The sequence below is a fragment of the Curcuma longa genome, chromosome 2, assembly GCF_044706935.1.
Source record: "Curcuma longa cultivar G26 ecotype Majalengka, Jawa Barat chromosome 2, ITB_CL_G26_1.1, whole genome shotgun sequence".
In the NCBI taxonomy this organism is placed as follows: domain Eukaryota; kingdom Viridiplantae; phylum Streptophyta; class Magnoliopsida; order Zingiberales; family Zingiberaceae; genus Curcuma; species Curcuma longa.
In genome coordinates, this window is record NC_133862.1 from 14,798,831 (window position 1) to 14,821,646 (window position 22,816).

General features: G+C 39.2%; 1 protein-coding gene across 1 annotated transcript; it reads left to right on the forward strand.

Moving 5' to 3' along the window:
- The first annotated feature begins 3,136 nt into the window (after nt 1–3,136).
- On the forward strand, nt 3,137–4,249 carry LOC141815492 (protein BIG GRAIN 1-like). Its single transcript, XM_074703440.1, has one exon. It carries the CDS (start codon nt 3,233–3,235, stop codon nt 4,247–4,249), a length of 1,017 nt encoding a protein of 338 aa, XP_074559541.1. The 5' UTR covers nt 3,137–3,232.
- Nucleotides 4,250–22,816: the final 18,567 nt, after the last annotated feature.

Sequence of the window (22,816 nt, forward strand, 5' to 3'; positions counted from 1 at the left end):
AAACGGCGACAGAACCAAGTCCCTAAAGTGTAAAGTAGCGAGATTGAAGGTTACGAGTGAACAGAAGGCTAGCTACTTCAGCTCAATCGTCAGGGCCATCCATTAATGAATTCCCTGGATCTATCGCCATGCGTTCCCGGTTGGGATCAGCCGTCGACGCGTATTCCGAAGAGATAGAAGGGGGGACAGAACAAATCATGGTAAAGAAAAGGGAAAGAGGAATGCACGTGGGTCGGAGCTCACGCGTGCCGGCATGTGTCAGACGAGCTCGGGTTTCTATTATTCTTATCCATTGATGGCTAGCTAGTGTTTATTCCTCTTCGATCGTTCATGTCTCTCGAAAGCCACCGCCTGGTCGATCCCTGCCTCGGATCTGTTTCCCATCGCATTCTCCATCATGCTCCTTCTTCGCTTTCACTAAAGAGGCCGAATGGAGTGGGCCATGCAGCACTGCAACAGATGGACACAAGCGGGTCGGATCTAATGACAAAGATCCTCAATCAAGTGCCTAGCCAAGGACATAGCCACTGTAGAAGAAGGGAAAAGAAGATATGCGCTGTCTCCATCGTTCCCTCTGCTCCTCCTCATTCTTCGGGATCGCCTTAGCTTTTATTTCTGACTCCTTGCTCCACTGTCACCTCGCCTCCCTCTCTCTCTCCCTCTATCTTTCTTCACGTCTCCGATCCCACAACGCCCTGCACTGCTTTAATAGTTTTTGGGAAAAGAAATAAAAGATAGACACAAGTGACTCCTTTTTCTTTCCACCCATCTCTTCCTATTCCATGCATTAGATATTATTGTGTCAAGACTAAGGTTAAAGAGGAGGTACCAGTTCCCTGGACCATGTGTAATGAAGGCTTTTGTTTGGCTTCCCAGGGAATGCTGAGAACGAGATCATTAGTGAACACTGTGAAACGCGTCTTCGTCCGTGTCTGCCCATCAATTCCAGATTATGCTGTACTCTAATCCGACCAAAAAACTGGAGCTGTTGCTTATGTCCGCTTATAAATAAGGGTGAAAGTTAACAGTTGATGAAGGGCTCGTGACAAGAGATGCTCAACTGCACGTGTTGGTACTTTGGACATTAGTTAATACAATTATCTTCCAACTGATAAGATCCAACTGCTTAGAAAGATTCAATAAGCAGATTCACTGTAGTGATTCACTGTAAAAAGATAAAATTTGTCACCAACGGTCTTACATGATTGGTCTTATAATCATCTGTGAAGAAGTAAATCAAAAAATTACAATTAGCTACTACGGGAGAGCGCATTATCTTGGATTCATCGAGATTTGAACCTTGAGGTAAATCGAGTAACCAACTCAAACTACTGAGGGCTCAATAAGTGGATCCACGAATCAATAGTGTGTTGCCATCGTAAATAGAAACTTATGTTTCTTTCAGAATTTTTTTTTAATTATTTAGAGCAATTAGAGATAGTCAAGTTAGTTCTCAAATGATAAATTTATAGAATTAGATAAGGGTCGAGTTGTGGGATTGACAATCATGAAATATCCTCCCACCTAGAAACCTATTCGATACCTAATTTACCTGTACGTATCTTGTTATAGAACTGACGATACTCAACCGTTTAAGATGAACGAAATCATCTTTTGTAGAATTTAACCAAAAAGAAATTAGTTTAAATTTAGATGTAGGATACTACTCATTTAAAAATTTTCACAACTTAATCATGTACAATCAAAAATTTGATCTTTTCTAATTCTATCGGTAATTCACAAGAGGCTCGGAAATAAAGAGAAAGATTTAAATGAATAAGATATCCAACAACAACAAGAAGTAAAAGAATTCCGGAGCATTTGTTAATCAACTGTGTCCATATCAATGAAACAGATGATTTGTTATTTTGATGAACCATTTTTTTAGACAGAAGGAGATTTTCAAAATCTGACTTATCAAATTCGAAATTTTACTTTAGAATGAAATGAATAACATGTTGTTTGAAGTGTGGTTGAAATGAACAAAAGTATCTTGGTACACGATTGTGATCGGTCATGAAAAGAAACACACTGCAAAAGCTGAAATTTTGTATTTTTTCTAAACCTCAATGTTCCATCTCCCACCTTCTTATGTCTCTATCTTGTATATTGAATCTAGTGAAGATAGCATGCTCTAAGGCCTAAGAAACTTCGCATTCTACAATTAAGAATTTTCCAAGGACCATTCGACACCCTTAAAACCTAGCTAGCTACCAAAGGGTTCCACGGGGGCAAATGATTAGTGCATCACTAAACAGACCTTTATACTCCCCATGCCTACCTCCCTTAATTTAGTCAGATACAAGCAATGGTTTCCAACTAAACTACCACCAACGAACAATTAGGTACGCCCAAGGCCAAATAGTTGTTGAACAATGTACATCACAGAGCCATGTGTTGATGGAGTAATGTCCATGGTCCCTGTAGTTCTGATCCCAAGGCCATCTATATATATATATATATACATACTTAAGGTATGTTTGATGGAGTTATGTCAATGGTCCCTGTAGTTATGATCCCAATGCAAACAAATAATACAGAAAATGACGCTGTCACAGAATTCCTACTTTACAAGATAAAAATGCTTTAGATGCATGCATGGCATTAAGCCCATAGGGTTCCTGTAAAAGATCTAAACAAAGAGTAGAGGAATCAATCTTTCTTTTCTGTGACTGCGTTAATTAGTCACCAAATATAAATTGCAACCGCAGCCATTCAGGGAAAGAAGAGGATATCACGAGTCACTCGATTGATTATTAAATTCATAAAATAGTTCCTACCCAACTCCACTTCTTGAGCTTAGAAATTGCATCGTCTATAAACTACATGCGTGTCAACTGGCAAGACGTTTCGGATATAATTAGAAATAGAAGGCATACTTTTATTAGAAATTGAAAAAAAAAGAAAGAAAATGGTGGAAATTAGAAGGGAGCATCGTACCTCCGTTGCGTGACGGAAGCCGTTCATCACTAATCCGACGGACCACAACGACCGAGCCCGGCGCGTAGTGGTGGGACAAAAGAAGGGGGGAAATTCCACGTCAGATGTACTCGCGCTTGTAGCTGCCTCAAAAAGGCGTGCTGTGGGCGAGTTACCTGTTGCCTGAGCCGCTCGCTCGTTCGCTGCCCACCTTTCCTTCTCCTTCTTCTTCCTTCTTCTTCTTCTTCTTCACAAGCAGCAAGCTCCTTCGTTTCCTCGCCTGTGGAAAGGAAAGCCTTGGATTAAGCAAGGAATGGGAGAGCGGCGGGTGAGGGGTAACTACAAGGCCGGTCACCAGAACCCCTCCTTCTCATCCACACTCCTCGACGCCATCTACCGCTCAATCGACGAGTCGGACGGTAACGCCGCCGCCTTGGGGAGTGTATCCACCCGCGATCGGTGCTGCGCTTCCGTAGGCATCAAGAAGAAGGATCCACTGACTCTTCTGCCTCCCGTGGCGGCGGCGAGCCAGAGGGCGGCCAGCCGTTGCCGAACTCTGCCGCGTATCTGCACATCTAGCTCTTCCGACATGTCCAGCTACGGCGGATTCTCATCCTCTTCGGATCCAGACTGCGTGGCCGCCCGGCTCCGCCCGATCAGGACTGCGGCGGCTCCTCTCTGCTCCGCCCCTCTACCGCTGCCGCTGGCGGGGGAAGGCGATAAGAAGAAGAAAAAGAAATCCGGTTCGATCCGCGGCAAGCTCCACGAAATGCGATGTTCGAGATCGGCGGCGCCGGCGTCTCCGGGGGCTCGACTAGCCGGCTTCCTCGGGTCTCTGTTATCGGCGGTATCAGGGACGCCGCGAAAGCAGTCGCCCTCCTCGTCAACCACCGCCGCGGGCGGATGCGACGACTCCGCCTGCTCCACGGCGTCGTCCCACTCGCGGTCGTGCCTGATCAAGAATCCGTCGACGAGGGAAAGAGCGGCGGACAGGGGCAAGCGGACGGTCAGGTTCTACCCAGTGAGCGTGATTGTGGACGAGGACCTGCGGCCGTGCGGTCAGAAGAGCATCTTCGAGGCGGATTCGTCGTCGCGGAGGCTATCGGCGACGGCATTGGAAGCGAGGAGGAGGGTAGAGGAGCTGCTGAGAGGGATGGAGGAGGAGGAAGAGGAGATGAGTGATTCGAGCTCCGATCTGTTCGAGTTGGAGAATTTAATGGCGACGGAAAATGGAGGAGCCGGTGGCGGCGGGCGCATGGACGAGCTTCCGGTGTACGAAACCACCCGCCTCAACTCCTTTTCTCAATCTCAGCGTTTTCTTAAAATATAAACCCCCAAAATTTTCTGTGTTTTTTTTCTACTTTAATCCTCTTACTTCTGGGTGCTAAATAGTGTTCAAGTAATAAATTACTACAATACTACGATTTTGTAGCCGTCAGGTTGGGGCGGTGCACTGTTGTATCAATATGGGAAAGCATAGTTATCAATCACTAATGTAATCCGTACTGCACTTATGCCCTGTTTACTTGGAGGAGTGGATGGTGAATGGATGAAACATCCCTAGAGATATGGAAAGGGAAAGGAATCCTCAATCTATTGTGCTTGTTTACTTTGATTAAGGAAGGTGAGGAAAATCCATCCCTTGAACTGTTTACTTATATAGATGGAAAGAAAATTAAATTGTTTAATGTCCAAAATACCCTATCATTTTCATACAATTTATTTATTTTTATTTTTCAACATGATCTAATACTATCATTAATTTTATTGAAAACTCAAATTCTATTTAAAACATATATTTAGGAATTTATTTTGAATACATATTTAATATATTAAATTTTGTTAATATTCTAAAATATAACTTGGCTATTTACAGATAACAAAATGAATTTTTGGTTTCGTTCAAGAAGCCAGAAGGCTGCGAGGATTGCAATTGAGCCTCCTGAAGAATGCATGCTCGTTGCACCTGTAATTGAAATTTCAATCAAGCGATTCCCTGTTGTGCAGGAAAAAGATTCTGAATTTCACTGCGGAAAAGGAACAAACACGTAATAGGCAATTTTGCATACACAAAGATTTCAAGTAAAATGTTTTCGAATCAGTAGCTTGAAATATTTAGAACATGTGGAAGTGATTATTTCATAGGTAAACTGATTAAAGCTTCGATTTCTATTCTCTCTTACAATCGCAGCAAGTAAAATTCAATTATTAGCTTGAAATATTGGGAAAAGATGAGCAAAGCTTCAATTGATCATCTTGTAATACCAAAGTTGAGATTTTTTTTTTTATCCACGTTTTCTGTCACAGCAAGCCAAATCTCTTCGAATTATTAGCTTGAAATGTTCGGAAGAGACGAGAGAAGTTCGAGTTAGCAAAATCTGGATTGAAGTCGGGATGGATTCTGTTTTTGAATAGGTCACCTCCGTTGGAATCGGAGAAGCGTCGAGCGATTCTTGAAGGAACGGAGAAAGGCTCCATCGGAGGCGGCGGCGGTGGCGTCGTCCCCGAAACTCATGATCCAGGGGAAGAGGGCGGCATCGAGCTCGGTTTCTCCGTAGTGGGAGCGGGCGCCGGGACGATCCAGTCGTGGGGAGTATTCAGTCCTGCGAGTCGGCGAGGGCTGCCCTCCTTCGCCATTTTCCTTCTCAATCCTTTTCGACCTCCCTTGCCGTCGTCGGAGAGAGAGATGGAGTCGGAGTGCGTGACGAAGGAGGCGCTGTGGGCGAAGCAAAAGCGAATGCGGAAGAAAACGAAGAGTCGGAGCGTCGAAATTGATTATATGTAGTATGTAATTTGTAGGTAATTAAAGGATATTTTGGTCTTTTTGTTTTCCATCCGCTTGTTTTCCGTCCGATTTGGCGGTGATCAACTTTGGCAAGAAAATTGACAGCTGATGGATTATATTTCTCTCCCTTTTTTAAAAATTAAGAAAGTAAATAATGGATTGATTTGCATGAAGGAAAATTTTCTGTGGATTTCCTTTCCGCGCTTCCAAGTAAACGGAGGCTTAAGCTCCTAGTGTGATGGATAGTAGTGCATTTAATTTGTCTCCATTGAAATACCAATCGACTTACTAACTTGCACAGTCACATAGAAAATGGTTGCTGAGTCCTTGAACCAGGAATTGGTTTGGGCACATCAAACAGAGCTAAATATACACAGATCCACCAGGACCACTGATGATGCTTTCACTCTCCAAGATCCTTCCTCACCCATGAATCAAACCATAAATAATTGAAACACAAGCCAATAAAATAATCATTGGAGGAATGTGACTGCGGCAGCAGAATGGCAGAGGTCCTAACAAAATTATCCTGCTCTTCCTACAATTCCCAGGGCCCAGATCGACGCTAGCAAATTTACAACAAAATGGACCACAAATCCAGAGCTACAAAGGGCATACTGCTGGCTGATCCATTATAATACCTGCTTCTTGTTCCTATAGCCTTTGCTGCATGTCCATCTACGCCTACAAAGCCTATCTATCTTTCCATGTATTTCCGTGGAAAGGTTTCTCGGTGTGGTTTGTTTAATGAAGAAGATGATGGATGGAGAGGAGAGCAGAGGAGAGTTAATTTAGTATTATTTATATAGCGTGCATGCTTCTGCTGTATCTGATATGATTATTCTTATGATGGCCCAGAATTATTCATTAAGGTGCTTTTTTAGGCGTATCAATGGCCTAATCTCAGTGCCAGACCCAGAATGATTGCTGGTTAGAATTTAGCAAAATTTTTAAGGTTCTTACTGGAGGTGATTAAGTTGCAATTTAGAAAGGTTTTAAATGAGAGCTCTCCACACAAAATCGTACGGAGAGACAAAGATGGGAGCTATGTTCTTCGCTAGGTGTAACTGGCTTGGCCCATTAAGCCAATTCAGGGCTTGTGGGACTTACTCAGGCAATTCATCGAACGCCAGATGACCCAAACTCCCAAAGTTGCAGCAACACGAAGTAAGCTCGTTGATAGCGAATCTTAGTCACTAACAGATAGACTTGTGTGGTAATCCACGACCAGCATCCATATTGCAGTTGGTAGAACACGGCCTATGGTACGTAGAAGTATCATAGGTGGAGAACGTCATGCATTACTTTACAGAGAGATCATAAACAATCTCCACTGTGTATTCCTCTATTAATTTTTTTTTTTGATAATTCAATTATTCTGACTAAATATCATGGACCCATCAAACTACCAATCAACAAACAATTTGACATGCACATACCCCGAAGACCAATCACAATGAGAAAAAGAGACCTAAAAGACATTTCAATAGAAGAGTTAGGATGACGTGAGAAGAATCTCAGCAACTCACTTTGATACTCAAGTTAGAATTTACTTGAGGTATAAAACTAAAGCAAGAAGAAGAAGTAAGACAGAGAGAGAACTCGATGGGGTTGATGCGAGTGTGTGTGTGAGAGAGAGCTCCCCTATACTATACGTACTTCTTTAGGATTTATATTGTCCCAGAAGAGCATCTCCATATCAAAGCCGATTAGGGACTAGATCCAACAGTCGTTGATGGCATTTCCACTAGTCGAGCGTCATGTGTCTAATGGATATGGTATCAAGGGGACCAGAATTGACAACTACAGAACCGCTTCATTGCTCGTACGGTGTCTCATGTTTTGGAATATTCGCAGTCGTTGTCCGTATGTGTTCTTATGGGTTCTGTAGGGTGTCAATCCGGCCTAAAGAGAGATAAACAAGTGAAGTCGATGCTGAGTGACCTTGAGAATAGACAATATCGATGACTGGAGTCAAGACGGTGAGGGTGCCGAGATCCGAGGGTGAGACATAAGATTGTCAAGATCCGAGGTTGAGACATAAGATTGTCGATATCTGAGGCTGAAACATAAGATTACCGAGATCTGAGGCTGAGACATAAGATTGATAAGATCTGAGGCTGAGACATAAGGTTGTCAAGATTTGAAACTGAGACATAAGGTTGTCAAGATCCAAGGTCGAGTCGAGACATAAGATTACTAAGATCCGAAGGTCGAGATCTAAGACTGAGATATAAGATTGCCAAGATCCGAAGCTGAGACAGAGATGGTGCTAGTTCGATTTAACTTGAATCTCAATTAGGCTAGGCTTGGTTCTCCTTGGGTTGTTTTTGACACACCTTGACTTTGACCGACAGATCAACATGATTGTTGACCATAGAAGCCATGTGGAGGTGATAAGATTTCATCATATCACAAGCCTCTCCTTTAAGTCTAGTCGAAGGAAGTGTAGTTCAACTAATTAGATTATGTTGAGCTGCTATCTGCCTACTAAGCTTGTCCTCTCCGTATGGAGAGCTGAGGTGTCACCATAGCAACGACACAACTGACCAGGTCTTGGTCATCAGGGAGATAAGTATCACATTTAATGAATGTGATACGCGAGATCACGTATTACTCTTATGATTGTCACACGGTTCCATTGTACTACTGGGTAGCATGCAATATCCACTTTGATCCATTAGGATACCTTACCTCATTAATTATGAAAACATGATACGCGAGATCACGTATTACCCTTATGATTGTGACACAGTTCCATTGTACTACTGGGTAGCATGCGATATCCACTTCGATCCGTTAGGATACCTTACCTCATTAATTATGAAGGCATGTGATGGCGCTACCACTAATGCAACCTTGGATCTGACGATAATGAGGCACTACCGCCCATTTAGTTTTGGTATCCGACGATTGTGTTTGAAATAGCATGGGGAATGATGCATCACTTCCTCATCTCTAGTGCGATTTAATGAAGAGAGATTATACCACATTCGCGACTATTAGGCTGAGCGATCGGACAGCTAAAGAAATACTCTACTTTTTTTTCTCACCATCCGATGGTCCGATAGATGATACGACAGCCTTACCATGCTGCCACCGAAGTATTATTAGGAAGTGACACCACCTCTATTCACTTTAGCTATTCCTAATGCCTTCGTCTCCATCTGCTTCCCAGTTTTCCTAGGTGACTTAATAGTTTCGTTTCTTTTCATACATTCCTTCTTTAAGTCCATGGCCATCGAAGACCCCTCGAACCTTTGGTATGAGACTCAACAGACCATATGTATGAGGGATGCGAGGTCGCACCTTCGGATGCAGTTTGACATCCTGATCGATCATCAAATTCACATTCCGGTGCAAAAACATCGACCGCATGAGCCACCCCTGGTTATATCACTTACTTTCATGGCCAACTAACCAGTGACCTTAGGTTTCCTATCCCTTTTATCCATCAAGACCTAGCCACCTACTTCCAACTCTTGCCGTCCCAATTCACTCTAAACTCTAATAAATTAATCTATAGTGCCGTTATTATTTACCAGTTGTATCAGGTTCCCCTTGACACTATACTTTTTCATTCTTTCTTTTACCCCGACAGATAGAGCATGGTGTCTTTTATTTCGCGGCCAAGCCAGGATGTAATTTTTTCAGTGAATACTCAACTTCCCACAAGGGCGGCAACTTCTGATTCAATAACTGACAAGCGGCAGGAGGAACTCAAGGACCATACCTCAGAACTATCAAGTAGTAGAAGATTGCTAGGGTTTCACCTTGATCAAGAGGGCACACCACCTGAACCATCCAAAGGCAAGCTAAATCACAACAACGGGCTAGACACACAAGTGAGGAGGGCAGCTCAAACAAGGTCTAAACTAGGGCTAGAGCCCGAAGGAAGGCACAAGCACTTGCAAGAAAACTCTAGATCTGATGCAACCCTGGATCTGACGGTAATGAGGTACTACCACCCATTTAGTCTCGGCATTCAACGGTTGTGTTTGAAATAGCATGGGGAATGATGCATCACTTCGGAACTCATCTCTAGTGTGTTTTAATGAAGAGAGATTATACCACATTTGCGACTGTTAGGCTGAGCGATCAAATAGCTAAAGCAATACTCTACTTTTTGTTCTCGCCATCCGACGGTCCGACAGACCAATGTGACAACCTTACCACGCTGCCACCGAAGTATATTAGGTTATTAGGAAGTGACACCACCTTCATTCGCTTTAGCTATTCCCAATGCCTTTGTCTCCGCCTGCTTCCTAGTTTTCCTAGGTGACTTAGTATGTTCATTTCTTTTTCATACATTCCTTTTTTAAGTCCATGGCCATCGAAGGCCCCTCGAACCTTTGGTATGAGACTCAATGGACCATATGTATGAGGGACGCGGGGTCGCACCTTTGCATGTAGTTTGGCATCCCGATCGATCATCAAATTCACATTCCGATGCCAGAACATCGACCGCATGAGCCACCCCTGGTTATATCACTTGCTTTCATGGCCAACTACCTAGTGACCTTAGGTTTCCTATCCCTTTTATCCTTCAAGACCTAGCCATCTACTTCCAACTCTCACTGTCCCAGTTCACTCCTAACTCCTATAGATTAATCTGTAGTGCCATTATTATTTACTAGTTGTATCAAGTTCTCCTTGACGCTATATTTTTTCATTCTTTCTTTTACCCCCGACAGATAGAGCATGGCGTCTTTTATTTCGCGACCAAGCCAGGATGTAATTTTCTCGGTGAATACTCAACTTCTCACAAGCGTAACTTTTGATTCAATAGCTGACAAGCGACAGGAGGAACTCAAGGATCATGCCTCAGTACTATTAGGAAATAAAAGATTGCTAGGGTTTCACCCTGATCATGTAACGCCCGCCCTTCTCGTACTTATAGAGGGGAGGAAGGGCGACGCTACGCGAACATACATGCATGCATATACAGCGGAAGAATTTGAACTTAAAATGACAAAACATGCATTTACATTTAACCATGTAAATATCTCAACATCTTAAATATGTAGCATGTAAACATCTACAGCATGTGAGTATGCTTAGTATTCATGTATATAATTGGTTAAAGCTTTTCTTTCTGCAATACCTTACATGCTCTTTTAAAACTACAGCTTATAGTACACTATGAGTAGGAGGTGGACTACTAAGCATGCATAGTCATTTCATAAGGGCACTACTTGATTCAAGTTCATGATAATCAACATAATGGAAATATAGCGGCCTAAACACAAGTATAGAGTACATGAACATCAATAGGGAATTCCAAGTATAATCTAAGTACATAGTCATCTATCACTTAACAATTTTAACATGATAAGAAGGTTCTTAGCAATTCTTTAACTAAAACAAGTGCTTAACATTTCAAGATTTCATAGAACAAAATGAGTATAGTTTCACATCAAGTATAAACCATCAAAACAAGTCTAAGTTAACATCAAGTAGCAATCATCAAAAAGGCATCAAGTAGTAATCGACTCTTAACAATTAACATGCAAAACTTTAGAACATGCATAAGTCATGAAACATAAAGCAGATCTCTTCCACCATGCCACTGCCACACACATCTTTGCCCCTCCTACTGCTCCCTTTAGTTTAGCCATTCTTTACCCTTTTCTGCAGTACAAGGGAAACATGAAAACTATAAGCACATAGGCTTAGTAAGATCCTTTCCTACTCACAAAAGCCATACATCATGAATTAAACATAGAAGTAGTGATATGTTCATTTGACATGACAACATATAGACTTAGCATAGCATTCATATAAAGTAGTGACATGAACATCATGAAGTAGTAGAAAAACATAGAAACTTAGCATTCTTATCACAATAGTACATCATCTCAAGCATGATAATCACATAGGCATAAAATGGGTATATGCAAGATGTTCTTTGAAAACATATATATTATAGGTACTTAAACATAAATCTCAACATGAGGGCCCGACATTGTACCACATACATTATTTTGTGCGCATCCCTAAATAGATCCGAGGTAGCTAATCCCGAACCCACTAGGGAACTAGGTCCGTACTACGACCGTCGACCTAGGGGCAACGTAGGAGCCCATCCCGTACTAGGCCCGTACTATGACCGTCGACCTAGGGGCAACGTAGGAGCCCATCCCATGGACCTTGCTAGGGTCCGGTACAAGCCATACAAAAGTAAAATAGCATATCATGTTCCTTGTCATAACATAAAGAGTGCTCTTAGTCCCAACTCATAGGGAAGCATCTCTTAGGCATTTCATCATACATAAGCCATGCATAACATAGGTGTGCCCTAGTGGGCATGAAACATAAGCATGTACATCATGACACAATAAGCATAACATAAGCATGCATTAATAGAGTTAACATGGACATAAGGTAGTGACATAAAGAAATCATGCTAACATAAAGTCTAGCTATCATCATGTCAACATCATGTATATATAGCATGGCATGGAAGATCATTAGTAAGCATGTTTGGGATTTTTATTCTTCCCTTAGCCTCAAAACACTTCTGGCCGAAACTTACAAGGGGCATGGTCCTAGGTTTTAAGCAATCGAAAATACTCAAAACAACTTGTACTGCAGGTGAGGGGATTACTTACTTCCTCTCGCTTGGTTTACTACAAGAAAATATACTCTTGTTGGAGAGAAGAGAAGACCTCGGCTCCTAGACTTTCCTTTGCGTATCCTTGCCTTAATAGGGGGATAAGCCCTTGAGGGATTCCCTTGTGAACTTCCTAGGGAGGAACCCTAGGCCTTGAGTTTTCGAAAATGGAAGAAGAAGAGGGGTGGTTTCGGTGGAGGAAGAAGAAGGAGGAAGAAGAAAAGGATTTCTCATTCCCTTGCCTCTTCACTTACTCCTATTTATTCTAAGTGAAGGTGTCCCTTCGCCTCCCCTACCCTTATCTACCATTTCCCTTACCTTTCTAACAGCACACTCCTGTTGGGGCTCTTGGTTATTACATGCATCATAAGGGTTTGCTACTTGCTTGGAGGTTCAGGGTTCGAACCTTGGCTATGCTCCCTTTTTGCTCTATTTTCTTTTATTTTTGAAAGAGCCCAAATAAAAGCCCATTATAATCATGCAAAAATTCTTATAAAATTGTTAGAAATTTTACAGGCATTACACTACATAAGTGTAGATGTGAAGGATGTCACATGGAATAAGTCAAGGGCTCAGTACATCCAAGAGATGAAAAGCTTGATGGGAGAAGCCTCAACACTATTGATGTAATCCACCCAAGCATGTGTTTTGCATGGTTTTGATGCGTAGATCATGTTTAAGTTAAGTGATTGTGGTGATTTGATCTGGTATGTCAAGTGTGCAAATGCAAATTACTTAACAAGAAAATAGAATTCTAGCAGGCAAGGAAGGATGAATGCTAGGCAAGTAAAGTCCAAAAAGAGCCTTGACAATGATGTCTTAGTGGTAAGAAAGGTTGGATGATAAGTAGAGGAAGTCCAAGAGATAGTGAGACATCAAGCATGGAAGTCCAGTTAGCATGAAGGCCATATTACATGAGGTATAAATCAAAACTGAGAGCTTTGAGCATTTTAACCCTAGGACGAGCATAGGCTCGAAGATAAGTAGACTCAATTTATAGATGGGTTGAGACATTGTACTTTAGTCGATTGATACTGGGGTAACAGTTAACTATTACATAGGGAAAACTTTAAATTCAGATAAGATCGGATTTGTGGTATGAGATCAATGTTCATGAGAAATCACAAGTGCACGATCGTCGTCAAGTAATAAAATATCGTCCTCTAGAACTGCATTGCTAACTACCAGCAATGTACAAAATAAGCTATCTAGAGAAATCATGATATGAAAATAGTGGTAATCAGGAATTAAATGGAACTAAAAAAACTGATTGGGAAACTAAATTTTAAGGCAAATTTTTTGGATTTCGATTTCACCATGATTATTATGCATAATTCAGTTATGATTCTCTCTATTATAATGTTAGATTATTCTTAGGTAATCAATGTTTTCTCTTAAAATATAATGATGTGTTTATCTCGATGCAACTTCTATTCTCATGGTAATTGAATTAGATTAAACTCTTTAAAATCTTTGATAATTAATGTTACCCTAGAGAGAATTTGAACTACTTCCATGATAAAAAAAAACTTATGTTTAATTCTATAGTTCTGAGACTAAGGTTCACCTCTTAGATCATCCTTTAATTTCTAAGTCATGCAAACTATTGTGCACACTAGAATTGAATCAAAGATAATCATAACGTTAACAAGAGATGGGAATCAAACTTTAATGTTGATATGTTATCAGGTTACTCTCTAATCTTAGAATAAAGAAACTAATCCACAATGTTGAAGATACAATCCATTGAAATCAATTATAACATTCTACAATATGAAAATAAATGGTGAGAAATAGAAAACTTGAATGTAGATGTTGTAATGCCTTTGGAAAATCTCCACATGTTCTTTGATGTCTGGAATCTCTTTATATCATTGATGTCTTGGATGCCGCCTCCCCTTTGATCTCTTATCACAAGATGCCTTCAAACCGTTGCCCTTTATTTGTTTAATAGTTCTAGAACCCTAACAAAATTTCCTAAATAAAAGGCAGCTCCATACCCTAACGATCCATGACCATGCAACGTTCCATGAGCTGGTTGTGGATCATTTTGTCTTGTCTGTTGGCTTTACTCAATATCATCCACGGTTGTGGTAGCTACCACGGGTTGGTCGTGGACCTTACGACATGTTTCAATTAGCACTCCTTGTAAGATACCAGAAATTTCGTAGTGTTGGAGAATGGTACTCGTCTTGCAAAGACGAAATCAACGAAATCAAATTGGATCAAATCAGAGATCGTTTGGGCAGTGAACCAAACGAACCAAGATCGAACCAAACTGAACCAAGTTGGGTTGGTTCGTACGGGAAGAGGTTTTGATAAAAATAAAATAGATGAAAAGATTCGTCTTGCGAAGACGAATCCAACAAAACTGGTTTGAGTCAAATCGAAGATCGTTCGGTTAGTAAACCAAACGAACCAAGATTTAAACTGATTTGCTACAGTAACCGATTCAATCGTATAATAAGGTTTTAAGTTGGTTTAACCTAAATATTGCACCGACTAACCACGTACTCCTCGTTAAAACAGGAAATCGTGATTTCTTTAATCTCGATTCCCCTTCTCCTCTTCTCTCCTTCTTCCCTTCGTTCTTCCCTTCGTTCGCTGCAGACGCACGAAGAAAAGGACAGCGCCGCCTCCCTCCTCCTTCTTCCTCCTCACGGCTGCAACCGCGTCTCCCTCCCCTGTCCGACGCTGCCAAACCAGCACCACTCCGACGCCCTGCCACCGCCCAATGTCGGATGCCATCGCCTTCCTCCTCTTCGTCGCTGCACAGACCGACACCACCGCCCTTTGCCGTCGGAGAAGAAGCCGCCGCTTTGCCCCGATCGCCCTGCTCAGCGCCGCCGCCTCTCCTGTGCCGACGCCCTCAACCTCGCTGTTCCTTTCTCACCGGCGTTGGCAACTTCCAGTTAGCCGTTGATGACCTCGTCTCCTCCAGCGACGACCGTGGCGCCCGCCTCACCTTCAATCGTTCTTCTGGATCAGGATTCATTTCAAGTGATCTTTACCATCACGGATTCTTCAGCACTTCCATCAGATTGCCCCTGATTACACCGTCGGTGTAGTTGTCGCCTTCCATGTGAGTCTTGTCCTCTGTTTTCTTGGCTTTTAATCTCCAGAAAAGTGTTTAGTTAAGGATCGAAGAAGATGGGAAAGGGTTTTATGCCAAATCGAAACCAATTAGAATTGAAAGCGGCTGAATGGTGTCGTGGGAACCCTAGAAAAGAACTTAGGTTGAGACAAAATCTAACTAATGCAAATTTGATTTGGAAACTAGACTTGATATATGGACACCAAGAAAAGGTAAGGCAAGCCAATCATCAACCAATTATGCACAAATAAGCTAAATAGGTATGCTACAGAAAACCAAATGGTATGCGTCAAGAAGAATAATAAGTGATGACTTGCTCCCTTAGGCCAATAACATATTAAGAAAGTTGAGTTTATTATGATAGAAGATTTAGCTATTAGGCAAGTGCAAGCGATCCATACATAATGTAAATTAATAATAGGGGGACAAGCAAGGGTGTAAACTTATGATTGAGTTAATCCGATCGAGTGGTGTTAATTAGACAATCAGATTGAGATGCAAGATTCGATTGGGGTTTACCTTGGCATAGAACTTAATATATGATTTACTTAGTGGGTGTTATATGTTGTAATTTACAGGACCGTGAGTTAGAGATCCTGTTACACGGAAAGATTCTGATTTCGACGATTCATCAATCAGGTGGGTACCCTGTACTTGGTCAATACAGGAATTCTTTTCTGTGCATGTATTGTTGTTTTCTATCTATTCGATTAATATCCATGCTTTATAGATAGTATCTAGTTGATACCCTTGATGATCACTGCTTGATACCTGTTGCTTGATCTTATAATGATCTATTTGTTATCATGTTGATACCTTTGGTTTCCAGTAGAATTATCCAGTTAGTATTCATCTGATTAGTTGTTTGTTACCTGTTGTATGGTCTCCATCTGATCTATCCTTGGCTAGAAAATCTTAACCATGATATCATTGATCTATGTTAATCTCTGCTGATTCTTATTGAGCATGCTAATTAAATTAGCTATTACATGTTGGGATGATCATCATGCATCCATAGTAGTTGTAGGTGTTGCATGTTGTTGGCTCTTACCCGACGCCGTGTTGTGGTGTCACATGGGTAAGAGGTTGCACTACAGTTGGGTGCGACCAGGACTGGCTACATTGCCCTCCTGCTACACTGCCACTCCCCACTTATTTTTAGTGGTCAGTTGTGGAGTTTGCGCAGTATGTCCTGTTGTGCGCCTCACGTTCATTCCGAGAGGAGTGACTGGGGACGACGAGTGCAGATAGTGACTTGACTTGTTATTTTTGATTGCGATGGTTGATGCATATTACATGCATTCGTTGGTAGGTTATTACATAGTTTACTTTATTCATATGCATTGTTGATTGCTGCATTTATTTGCTATGATTGTTGCACTTGGTTGACATTACATACATGCTTACATGTACCTGATATCCATACTTGTTGCATAGTTCGATCTTTTCGTATTGTCTTATCTGATATACCCGGTTGACTAGTGGATACTCTTGATACCCTGTTGATACCTACTGCCATGTAAATGTCATATTGTTTTTGCTATTCATGTTTACTCAGACTTGTATATTCTTGCTGTTCCATATGATTATCTTACATGCACATTTTCTGTACCCACTGGGCATCTAATGCTCACTACCCAGATCCTGGAGTTATTTTGTTTTCTCCCCAGGTAACAGATAGGTACTTGGAGCTGGGAGTTTCGGTCGACTGCTGCTGTCTCACATCAGAAGGTTGTTGGTAGTTGGTATAGTTGTTTTCATTCAGTTGTGGTTTGTATTTCTTGTTGGATTTGTAGTGTGGACCTGGATTGCAGTGTGTTGGATTTATATCTGTTTTCGGTTGTGGATTCGGATTTTTGATCTTTCTGCTGAGTACGTGTTGTTTTTGCCGCACAATTATCTAGCCGTATATGTGATTATTGTTGTGTGCCCGTGTAGGCCTTATTCTGCATATGTGGGTGTATCTGTATTGTTTGTTGGACGTGTTGTCCTTATTCCAGCCACATGTGGCTGAGTATCATTGTTTGTATTAGGGGAATTGTCATAGTTACTGGGGAGATGCTATCGAAATTTTTCGGACGGCCTCCTCGGGGCGTGACACTCCTCGAACTAATTTGGTTTTCTGGATGATCCATGACCGTAGGACTCTCCACAAGTAGACCATGGATCATTCTATCGCGTGTTTCCTCAAATTTGGCATCTCCAAGCATGCTCCAACGCTAAGATCTTTACTTTCTATCAATATAAAATGCAAACCATAGTAATCCGAACTAAAAAGATAAAATGTTGGTGCAAGGTGCACTAGGTCTGGCCTTAGAGTTTCAATGTTTGACAATATACCAAGGTCTAGTCAGTTTGACCAAGGGTTGATCCAAATAGGATATAATATTTGGATGTGAGTGAAGTATAGTCAGGTCAGTTTGATCAAACGACTAGTGAGAAGTCCTAGTCGGTCAGACTAGGCAGTGAAAATCCTGATCTGGAAGATTGGGCAAGGAAGTCCTGGTGAGTAAAGCTAGACAGGGAATGTCCTAGTTGTAAGCTAGGCAAAGGCAAGTCCTGATTTAGAAGATCAGGCAGAAGTCTTAGCAAGGTCAAGTGCACTAGGTGTAAGTCTAGGCAGTGTTAGGAGAACCTGGAAGCATGAGATAAATCCAAGCAGGTCAGAAGGACCGGATGCTTGGTGGAAGTTTAGGCGGTTAGATGGACCGGTAGCCTAGCAACAAATCTTGGGGGCCGAGGATCATGGCTAAGCGGGAAGTCCAATGGCAAAATAGGAATTCTCCTGAGTGGAGTCGGTAAGGGTGTGTTCCTAGTGTGGGAACAGTAGGCGTCGAACTAACCTAGAATGTTGATAAAAATCCAAAGTTAGACCCACATGGCAAGGCTTAGGTTATTTTTATATTTGTATGCTTGTCTTGCAGGAACAGGAGCTGGAAGCAAGATGAAGAAAGCATAAGTGAAGTAAACAAAGACAGCTGAACCAAGCCTGGGGTCAACTCAGGTCAAACCTGAGCCAATTGAATCTAGGCAACTCTATTCGGAATCCAGTTGACTAGACAGTCCAGGTGCCTCGAAGGCGGATCTAGGCGACTCTATCGAGAAGACTCAGCCTGGATAAGATCGAGAAGATCGGATCGGATCAGATCTTATCCAGTCGCCTAGATAAGGTTTCTAATCGCCTAGAAGGGGCTATATAAGGAGGATGAACGTGCATAACAAGAGACAACTTCTACAAGCCATCCTTTCCATCTAGTGGTGTTGCTGAACGCGAACGGGGGGCTAGGCTCGTGTAACCGAGGAAGTTCCAGGAGGAGTGTGCGACGCTCAGGACTTCCAGATTGATAATCAGGTGTTTGGTTTAATTTCTTACTGTCTTACTTTCTCTTCTTATTTATATATTTGCTGGACTGTAAGATGGGTTTCTCCACTTTCGAACAAGGTTCGAAAAGGAGACCACTAGTGGACGGGCGCCTCCCGTATATAGGTCTTGGATGTACTAACCTTGGGGGGTTAGGAACTAAGTAAAAATCCACGAGTCCCTGTGCTAATTTACTAATTCCACTGCTAAGTATTTCTGATAGAATGAACGAACGAGAAACGACATACACGCTATTCACCCCTCTCTAGCGCGCATCCATGATCCTACAATTGGTATCAGATAAGGCCTGCTCTTGATCGGACTCACCGCCACGGGAGTAAGAAGACAAAGATGGAGGGGGAGTGAGGTAAAAATTTTAAAGTTCATTTTAAATTTCATATTACATGTTTTAAGTGTAGGGAGAGAGGGCACTATAAAAATCAGTATCCTACTCATAAGAATCGAACGACACCACCGGCGACAAAGGAGCAACCGATATTGGGAGCCTGGAGGAACAAAGATTACATCCAGTGCTTCAAGTGCCAAAAAAGCGGATACTATAAGAATCGTTGCCCAGAGAGGAAGACGGCGAAGAAGAAACCAGAATTAGAGGATGTGATACCGGTAAGTTCGTTAAATTACAAAAATACTCCTAGGATGTTGCATGCTAGATTTAATTTTTCTAAAAATTTAGATATTTTTGAAAATGTAGATAAATTAGAAAATATCAATTTGACTTATTCAACAATAAAAAATTTAGATAATTTTATTAAAAATTTAGATAAGTTAGAAAATATCAATTTGACTAATTCAACAATAAAAAATTTAGATAAATTAAAAAATTTAAATCTAGATAATTTTAAAATTTTAAATAATTTGAAAAAGTCAACCATAGATAATTTAAAAAATTTAAATAATTTGTCGGATTCAAATTTGAACCATTCAAATTTAAAAAATTCAAATAAATTTGAAATTTTATTAAATAATTCAAAATTAAATCAATTAAAAAATTTAAACTTAAAACTTATCAATAATAAAAATTCACCTAATTTAAATTAATTAATTAATAAATTTGAATTAAATAATAATTTGACTAATTTAAATTTAACAAATTCAATCACTAATAATCCAACTATTAATAATCTAGATTTAGTACATATAAATAAAAGACTAGACCAATTATTTAACTCATTCAACCAAGATAATTCATAATTAAATAATTTAACTTTAATTAATTTAATAAATCTAAAAATTAATAAAAATTTAATCAAATAAGATAAAATTAATAATCATCAAGATAAATTGAATAATTTAAATTTACTTAACAATTCAAAATCAAATAATCAAGATATTCCTAATAATAAGAAGAATTCAAAACCCCATCAAGTTAAATTATAAAATTAATAATTTAATTATAAAAAAAATATAAAATTAAATATTAAAAATTTTTATAATAAATCTACAAACTCTAAAAATAATCATTCAAATTCATGTATTAAAAATTCAAAATTAAATAATAATATTAACTATAATTGTGTACCCTTTAATTATGAAATATTAAATAATTCTAAGAAATTAAATTAAAAAATTAAAAATTAAATTCTAAAATTCTAGAAGATAAATCTATAAATTTCAACAAGTCAAATCTAAATCTTAAAAACTCAAATTTAAATAATAAAATTAATTATCATCATGTTTCATTTAATTATGGAACAAAACTTAATTTAAAATTAAATCCCCAACTTTAAAAATGACAAATTCAAAAATAAATTAATAATTTAAAAATAAACTAATAATTCAGCAAGTAATAATCCATAATCAAATTAAAAATCAACAAACAAATTCAAACATAACTAAATTTAAATAAAAATTTAAAAGCTATGAACTTAATTATAAAATACTTATAATTATAAAATTAACTTAAAATATTACCTAATGAAATAAAATTTAAATAAAATTGAAAGTATCTCAAAGTGGGTTGACATATTCACGGGTCCACACGAAATGTATCAAATCTTGAATTTGATATATTATTAAAAATTAAAAAATATTGCTTGAATTGTTTGACTCATGCATACTTGCCATATACATGCATATATTTTATTTTAAATGCACATAAATGTCATGTCATCATATTTATTTACTGCTTAATTTAGAATGGTTAGTTAAGGGTATATGAATGGTTGACACTTGCCAACATAGTATTAGGGTGGGGCGAGATGATAGTACGTCAGGAAAGCTTGGTCTAGGTAGTCAAGTGGGGTAAGGAGTACCTTATTTGGTCTGCTTAGCTAAGTAGAACTGATCGAAGCTATCTCGCCACATCCTAGACTAGTTAGACCAAGACTTCTTAAGAAATTGATTAAGATCATAATTTCTTAAAAAGACTTTATCTAAGGAAGTGGTCGTTGTTCCGATAACCAGGAAGGCCCTTGCCTCGCCACGACTTGAAAGCCGATTTTTAAAATGTAAACTTAATTGATTGATGGTTAAATTTGAATCTAACACAAGGTCAAACACTCATTAGAACTTAATTGAAAAATTAATAAAGATAAAATTGATAACTCATCTTACAAAACCTATAAGGTAACTCTTGTATGCCATGTACTGAGGCACGTAGAATGTGTGAGATGATAAGAACAGTTAAAATATAAAATTTTAAAAAACTTTTTCAAAAATTATTATAATTATTTTCATAAAAACTATTTTAAAAAAATTTAATATTTACTTGAAATTCATGTTTGCTGTGTGTATCTATAATATAATTTTCAAAACTTTATATCTTTAAAAATTGGTTGACCAACACTTAGACACAAATCTCAAGGTCAACACTAAGTCTAAGAACCCTAAGACACATAGGTAGAAAATCCTTGTGGGTAACAAGGATGTCCTAAGAGAGTATCTAGTTGATAGGGAGGTTATTCTTGAGAGACTTTATTTTTTAAAGACCTCCTAAAAATTAAGTTTAAACATTCTAACATTTTGGAAACATCCTTTTTAAAACTCTTATTTTGTAAAATATCTTATAAATTATGCTTTTAACTTGGAACAATTCTTAAGATACATAGGGAGATTACCTTGTAGTCAACAAGGAGCCCTAAGGGAGTGTTAGATTTAGGGGAGTCCAAACTTAAAAGTTTAATTAAAAATTATATTTTAAAAAATCTTTTTAAAAATTATACAATTATTTACTCGAGTTAATTTAAATTAACCTCTAAGATACTTAGGGAGTTTACCTTGTGATTAACAAGAAGCCCTAAGAAAGTGTCAGATTTAGGGGCAGGTCCAAGTTGAAAGAGTAAAATTATTTTTTAAGCCCTTTAAAATTAGCTTTTGAAAAATATTTTAAAATCTTTGGAAATTATTTCAAAATTATATTTAAAAACCATTTTAAATATTATCCATTATCTTTTTGATTTGGGTTAAATCCTAAGACACATAGGGAGATTGCTTTGTAGCTAACAAAGAGGCTTAAGGACATGTTAGGTTAATGGAGAGATTCTGACTTAAAAGGATAATAATTAATTTTTTAAAAACTATCTATTTTGAAAATACTTTTGAAAAATTAGTTTGAAAAATTCCTTCAAAAATTATTCTGAAAAATATTAAAAAATTAGTCTAAAAATTCTTTGCTAAGCTATTTTGAAAATCTTTTCAAAACTTATGTTTGAAAAATAATTTTAAAAAAATGCCTTATGGTAATCCTTTTGACAAGTTATATCTTTTTGAAGTACTCTTTCGAAAAAATCATTTCAAAATGATGTGCGTATGGTATATATATATTTCTATTAAGTTTATTACACATCTTTATGCATTTCATGATGATACTCTGTGTTTATCGCACCCTTTATCTGTGTATTAGGCATATTTTCTCTATTTTCTAGTTCGAAGGTTGTTGGCGTTCTGGATCTCCGTCCTATGTTTCGGATTCTATCCGCTTCGAGAAGCATAGAACCCCACAGGACAAAAATTTTATCCCACTAGGATCAATTGACAAAGTCTACAAAAGACTAAGTCAATCGATTCTATAGGATCGCCGATTCC

Bases quoted from the DNA above. Each gene is read 5' to 3' on its own strand.
- LOC141815492 (XM_074703440.1), top strand. From the start codon at position 3,233: ATGGGAGAGCGGCGGGTGAGGGGTAACTACAAGGCCGGTCACCAGAAC.